A 7,696-nucleotide genomic window follows, 5' to 3' on the forward strand; every position below is an offset into this window, starting at 1 on the left:
AGAGAGAAACGGAGAATGGAGGAAACAGAGAAGGAGTTGCATGAGTTGAAGGAGCAACTCTGGAAGAATAGGAGCTGCGCAGACAAGAGAAGGAAGTGCAACAGAAATAGGTACAACAGGGGACACAACTGTTCAAACAAATGAAACAATGTTTGTACAGGTAGTGGACTCATCAGAACAACTAGCATTAGGCAAATAGGGTGAACCATTGCAGGAGCAGGACTTCGCTTAGGAGATAGAGCGAGCACTTGAACAAATGGATACGGATATGGAGTGGCAGGAGTTAGAGCAAGACATCGACCTCATGCCTCACCACCAAGAGGTCGACCCACCAGCTTCACCGCATCCAGAAGACAAGCAAGTCCTAAGCGACCAAGGAGACACTGAGATCCTTGGAGATCAGTCGGAAGGAGAGATGCACAACATCTCATTCGACGAGTCGTCAACATAGAGTTGTGCAATCTTGCAGAGTGTCAACTCCGAAGATCATACATCTCCTGCGTAGTTCGAGGAACGAGTGATCGTGTCTGATGTGCGCAAACATCCAACAACATTGGTCGATGCCACCAGAGCATATGCCGAAGCCACTAGCTTGAGTGTTCGCTTTCTGATAGCTGAGAATGAGCGAATGGCTAAGGAGCTGCAAACGACCAAGCAAGGAGGAGAATTGGTTACAACATCCGCCCGAGCAGAATTGAAGAAGGCAATACTAGATGAAGTATTGTCCCTTGACACAGTCATGCGGCGTTGTATTCCAAGTTTGGTACCGTGCATAAGGCAGTCGTCCATCTCAATGGATGGCAGTAGCGATGTGCTAGAAGAGCACGTATCTTGTTGAACGTGCATGTTACTGTTGATTACATGCAAACATGGACGATGAGATACAAGGGAGCCCTACTTCACTTGCCTAAGATGATGAAGCCCGAGTAGTCGAGCAAAAGGCATGCATCCGGAGTCAAATCTGAAACTATGAAGAGCTCCCGTAGCTCATCACTAGTCTATAGGCTTCCCATGCACGTGTATTCAAGAGTATGGATGTTGTGGTGCGTGCACATGCGATCCCATCTATTGGGACTCTCACCTAGGCGAAGACAAAGGCACAGGTCTGACTAGAGCTTGACTCGTACTTTGACAAGTTGATGCACATAGCCACCAGCCCAGACTTGTCAATCAGTGCAAACACCATGCACAAGTATGTTGCTGGTCTGGTTGCGCTGAAGACAATGATGCGCATGCTATCAGACGAGTTGGACAGAGGAGCCCGAGCAATGTACCCGATGCTATGGAGGCAAGAGTCAGGTTCCAGAAAGATGTCACCTTGGAGTAAACGGACACCATCGCGGACTACTGATCTTGGCATTAGTTCGCTACTATCGATCATCGCGAGGATGTCGAAGAGTTGGACTTCCCACGGTTGTTCGAGTCATAGTGATGTCTTGCATGGCTTGCTCAAGCCATTTTGTCTCACATGGTACAGTGCGTTGTAATGTAATGTCTTGTCAAGTGTAAGTTAAGTGTTGATAGTTGGATGTAACAGTCATAGAGTAGATGAAGAGTCATGAGGGTAGATGAACTGTCACAAAGGGAATGTCAAGGGCCACCCCACCCTTTGCTATAAATAGTCCCTCATAACTCATTGTAAAGGATTTTGGTCAGCCAAGCTTCGATAGGAGTATCTTAGAGAAAGATTGGACAGTATTGTAACGCGCCTTGGCTTCTCCGCCGCGCCAAAGCTAGTATCTCTTTGGAGGAGCAGTTGGTTGTGGCTGTAACGTTCCACTATCGGAACTAGTGGTTGGACATGGATGTATTGTATGACTGGAACTTACACTTCTTAATATAACAAAGCCAACACGTTTCATGCATATGTTGTATTATATTCCAGCTATCTTGTTTACTCTAAATAACATATGTATTTGTTTGTTTACGCATGCATGTATGGACTATTCTGTATAAGTATGTATGAATCTTTCTGAAATGTGCTATTGGTTTAACCATCACTTTGGATTGCTCGCTAACTTGCCTTCCATGTTGTGATGCATCTTCGCTCGTGTGTTCCCTTCCAAGCTGCATACTATTACAAGTTTCCAAGGGGCGTACTCACCTCACCCTCAGTGTGTTAGAACCTCTCATGCACCTTCCTTGACTTACTGCAGCTGTCACACCCTTGCTACCGACAGGACATCTTACTTGCCTCTGTGCGAAACCGTGGTCAAGGCATTACTGTACGACCCACTGTTGGGACTCCTACACAAAACGGTCTGAGTCTAATTGGGACTTCTTACTAGGGAGATTCCCTGACATGTTGGCGGGTCTAGCACCGTTAACATAAGCATATATAGTGCTTATTAGATCTAACAACTTCTAAACTGAGAGATTGGTTTTTGAGAAAATATCTCAACAACCCAACTGCTCAACAAACCAATTCTAACTATTTGCTAAAGTAAGCATTATTTCCAAGTAGAAATATTAATAATGATGTCTAACTATGGAAACTTACATTCTCAAATTTTTGATGCAGTTCAGAAATTTTGTGCGTTAGAATTATAAATTCTTGTAGTATTTCTCATTATGCTGTGTTCCATATTACTTTGAGGATAAGAATTTGCAGAATTCACTAAATTACTATTCTGATCATATTTTCCTGACAGGTCAAGGCATGGATTACCGAGAAAGATATAGAGTCCCTCCGCTTGCAAATGGAGCTCCTAGATGAAGAGGAAGCGGTGCAGAGAAGGTACTATAGTAGACACTTGTATGTGTTTGCTTTCAGTGCTAATTCAGTCTTTTCAGAAAATTCTTTTTAGGTACTCAATTAAGATATCCATTCTGCTTTCACCCAGGAAAGCAGAAGAATGTGAGAGAAAGAATTTGAAGAAAGCGAAAAAGAAAGAATTGAATAAAAAATATAGCACAGATGTCAGTAATGAGGATTCCATCAAGTCCCTTGAAGTTGGCTGAAAGAATTGAAGGATAATATGGTTGTCATTGATGAATATTCTAATCACCCCCTTGCCGATACAAAAGATGCATCTTCAAACAAAGAGAAATTTTCTTTTGAAATTGCTTGTGAAGTGCACGAAGCAGGTCATACAGATGGTATTGGCACTGATATAAAGCGCGTCATTCCACAAGCCCCAGAAGTTCATTCTGATCATCAACACAGAAAACCTGGCAATGCAGAAAATCTTTCTTCACATAAAGATAAGTCTATTGTTGAAGATGCTTATGAAGCGGGAGATGCAAGTCATACAGGAGATATTGTTACAGGTTCAGAGCACAGGGCTTCGAACTCATCTCCATAAGTTCATTGTAATCCCCAGCATAAAGAACCAGCAGATGTGGAAAATTTGTCTTCATGTGAGATGAATCTGTAGTTGAAGTTGCTTGCGAAATAAAAATACAGGTCATACAGGACATATTGACACAGATTTGGAGCATAGGGCTTCTCACTCATCTCAAAAGTTCTTTCTAATCCCAATTATGGAGAGTCGGTCCATAAAGAAGATTTATTTTCACAAGAAGACAAATCTCCAGTTGAAGGAGTCTGTAAAACTTCATATGAAGCTAAACCTGTAATTGAAGACCTATATGGAAGAAATTAGCATCATTAGATTAAGTTTCTCATGTCATGACTCAGCTTTAGACACAAAAGAATCAATCCATCGATCCAGATTTCAGTGCACATTACTGCAACAATTAAAGTATATTCAGATTCTGTTGGAAGATGCAGTTGAGCTACTGAGGTAAGCAGTTGCAAACACAAAAGCAACAATTTCCAAAATTCAAAATCTGTTGTTGGAACATTTCATTATCTTGGTCATCTCTGATTCTAAATCGTTCCAATGTCATTTTTCTCCTTTCCTTCACTAGTCATCTCCTTCCTTTTTAGGGATAGCTTCATCAAATATTCAAGTGCATGTTTACCATTGCTACTTTAAACCTAAAACTTGACAACAAACTTTATTACCAGAAAAGGAAACAAAGCAGAATGAGAAATGGGGCAAGAGGATTCTGAGGATAGGAAATTTGAACACACCCCTGCATATATGATGCATATCAAATTGATTAGTGATGTATTAATGTAGTGAGCAAGCAGGAAGGGGAACGACCAAGAAATAAATTTCTGGTCATGTTTAGATGACAAAAAAGGTGAAATACTGATGTCTAATGCCCATGAATAACCAAAAAGAAGTCAATGAGATTGGTATGTACACTTCAAACAATGTCTCAAAGAAGCACCTAATTGTGTAAGGTAAAAATAAACCCACAATTGCAAGGGAATATGAAGTTTAGTGAATGCAAAGCTTCTCCCGAGAATACCTGGAAAACCTTCAAGCATTGCCTTCCAACTGAGAGCAACTTTGTTGTTTGTGTGTCCTATTTGATTATTTGATTATGGGGTTAGTAGATAAATGGTTAACCTTTAACTGCCTACTATCCTATTTCCTCTCGAATATATGTTGCAATTTGATTTGTAAAACCTTTCAATTAGGATGGAACAGTTCACTTCTTTTCTACTTGAAAAAGAGATTTGGTTTTGTTGCAATTCTGTCTAGGTTTGGTTCCCTAAGGAAACCTCTTAGAGCATTGGCTTTTGGATGTAATGAGAAATTTGATTTATTAAAGAGTTCTGTTCCAGCAATTTTTAATACGTAAGGCGATAATGTCGTTGCATATATGGCTTTGTTGCAGGAATTTGGATAACACCAAGAAAAACATAAGCTTTTTCTGCCATAATGAGAAAGTATATTCTTACCTCCTCAAATTACAATTAGTGAATCTGAACATATAAGTTGAAGTCTTTGAAAGTTTTTGCAGTTGGAAGGACCAATATAAAGACTTATAATGTGCATATAAATGGGAATGAATCTCAACCATATATGGTGATAATTTTGGGAGTAAGGTGACACTCTTGCTCCCTAGGAACATGGTATTATAACATGGTATTTTACAAGCATGTGGTGTGCACTACAAGAAAAACTTGTTGCAAAGATTTTTAGTGTTACAAGATTGAGCAAATCTATTTAAAAAATTTCTACAAAAACCTCCATTAAGGAAAGTAGAGGCTTTTAGTGAAGATTTATTGTAGTTAGAAATCTGGGTAGCCAAAGCTTTTAGCACAGGTTATTTCCTTCAGTGTGTCCAATATAGAATGGCACACTGACGTGCCACTATTTAAAATATATTGATGCATATTGTATACGATAGATACATTGATGCATGTTATATACGATAAAGCACCATCTACTATATTTTGTTAAGCATCGGTGCTCTAAATCTACTTGTGCACTGCAAAATCTCAATTACAAAACCTATAACAAAAACGGCAATAGTATCAGTATCATTGAATGTATCAATGTTGGTGTTTTGATAAGGAGCAACTCTAAATGTACTTGTGCACTGCAAAATCTCAATTACAAAAACTATAACAAAAACGGCAATAGTAACAGTATCATTGAATGTATCAATGTTGGTGTTGTGTTTTGATAAGGAGCAACAGTGTGCTTACTATAGTTATACCAATTAAAAATGCACTAATACACATTAACCACATAAATGTTTGTATTTTATAACTAACATTGATGCTGCCATGCATACAAATAGTTGTTTCTCTTTTATATTCTTTTATATTCAACAAAGTTGTTTCCCTTGATGATGGGTGTTCACTTGAAACTTGGGAGACGTTCCAAATCATTCACACGAGTAATTTCCAAAAAGCACCACTTCTAACATAGCTATTACAAATTGCTAGTAACATATACTTAAAACCTATTTCTAATCTAATGTCAATCAAACATTTAAATGGCCCTTCTTTGTATGTGAGCACTATGTAAAAAAACATAGATAGATTATTGTAAATTAATTGAAATATAAAAATAACAACAAATGTGAAATTTTAAGGAAAAGACAAATACTCACAAATTTTGCATCAATGATTTTGTCTGGTTGTTCCATTTTATGTGATAATTGGATTCTATTTTTGTTTTTCCTATTACAAAACAATTATTTCATGTGATATAATTCATTACACATCAAAAAATCAATGTTTACATCTGTCTTGTTGTCTTGTCTTATATGATGATTAGATCCCATTTTTGTTTTTCCTAACACAAAACAAATTGAATATTCCATGTAATAAAACTCATTACACTAAAAAAATGTCTGGTATGTTATGTTGTCCCATCTTATGATATGATTGGATACCATTTTGTTTTTCCTATGACAAAACAATTTGAATATTTCATGCCATAAAACTCATTACACATTTAAAAAAATCAATGTGTCCATCTATTTTATGAATGTTATTGTTAAAATAACTCTTTGTGCAATTCAATTACTCTAATTCTTTGAACATTTTTTTTTTTACATTTTTTAACATCGCTATGAACATATTTCATGTATATTCATATAATATTCATAAATAATCTTTAATTTCATAATATTCTTGAAAACAAATGAATCATTGTTTCTAGGTAGTATAACAAGAATATTAACTTGGTAATTATTTGGAGTGATATTTACATACTATAGAAAAATTATGTCTTTATTTATTTATTTATTGTTCGCCTTATATATTTATTGAAAGTGTCATTGGATTATTGTCCATTGCTTTGAAGCATTTGTTGTAGCATAAAGATAACATGATTCTTGGATTCATTGAATTAATTGGAATATAAATGAAAATAATTTCCATTTGTTCTTTTCACTATATTTGTAGTATTATAAATATTTTGTCTTTGTTATTAACTTTCAACACTAGAGTACGATATCCTTGTGACATGATTGTTTATCACATTTTTTCTCTTTTTGCTTCACCATTGTCAATTCATCACAAGTTATCAATATATCTTGGTAACCAAGTTTCCCATTGTACCAATTCATCACAAGTTATCAATATATCTTGGTAACCAAGTTTCCCATTGTACATCTGCATCTGAAGATTTATCATTATGCATATAACAATAGTTATATTGTTTTGAATATAATTTATATAAGAATTGTTGAGTGTACATATATGTGTGATTGTTACAAACGAGACCCGCTTATATACCTAGGCAGGTGCCTCTTCATGGATGGTCATGTCTCATTAGACATGCCTCTTTAGTAATAATTACTAATTAATGTTTATTAATTAATCATTACTATATTTACATTATTTTTATATAAATTATATTCATAATAGACATCCATCGTAGGACAAGTTATTTAAAAATATTTGAATACAAGTGAAATGATGGATGTCTTTTTTTTGAAGTGTTATAAATATTATCGCAGTATACGAACTTTATTGGTAACCTTGGTATTAGAGTTGTTCGATCCTTTGGCCACGCAACTGTTGTAGAGAACCAATTTGATATGGCCTTTAACCATCAATCTTTTTGTCAACCTTGTTGTTGTTGCAAATTGAAATGTTTCACTACACAAATTTGGAGTTTATTCTTTCCCATTAGGTCTTTGGCCATGTAATTAAAAAAAAAACAACAAAAATAGGAAAAAACAAAAAAAGGTAGATTGGGAAAAAATAGGATAATATAGAAAATTTGAAAAAAAAATGTCAAAAAATAAAAAATAAAAAATGTTATAAAAAATAAATAAAAAAGGATTACATAAAAGACATTAAAAAAAATAAAATATATAATAATATATATATATATTTAAAAGAACCCTATATAAAAAAACATAAACTTACCTG

The 7,696-nt window shown here is 35.7% G+C and overlaps 1 protein-coding gene across 2 annotated transcripts; it reads left to right on the forward strand.

Moving 5' to 3' along the window:
- The first annotated feature begins 2,646 nt into the window (after positions 1–2,646).
- LOC149222378 (uncharacterized) lies at positions 2,647–4,801 on the forward strand. Of its 2 annotated transcripts, XR_016248893.1 has the most exons (3): positions 2,647–2,737; positions 2,844–3,746; positions 4,696–4,801. XR_016248893.1 is itself a non-coding variant. In XM_089383089.1 (2 exons), the coding sequence occupies exon 2, from the start codon at positions 2,979–2,981 to the stop codon at positions 3,303–3,305; it is 327 nt and encodes a 108-aa protein (XP_089239215.1). In that variant the 5' UTR covers positions 2,647–2,737; positions 2,844–2,978; the 3' UTR covers positions 3,306–3,811. The 2 variants fall into 2 exon arrangements, 1 of the variants encoding a protein (XP_089239215.1); XM_089383089.1 differs by lacking the exon at positions 4,696–4,801 and having other exon boundaries at positions 2,844–3,811.
- The last annotated feature ends 2,895 nt before the right edge of the window (positions 4,802–7,696 follow it).

The sequence above is a fragment of the Pinus tabuliformis genome, chromosome Q (assembly GCF_031772625.1).
Source record: "Pinus tabuliformis cultivar Carrire ecotype Pingquan chromosome Q, CPIR1, whole genome shotgun sequence".
Lineage (NCBI taxonomy): Eukaryota > Viridiplantae > Streptophyta > Pinopsida > Pinales > Pinaceae > Pinus > Pinus tabuliformis.

What these genes read in the sequence shown, in the direction of transcription:
- LOC149222378 (XM_089383089.1), top strand. Translation starts at nt 2,979, where the DNA reads ATGGTTGTCATTGATGAATATTCTAATCACCCCCTTGCCGATACAAAA.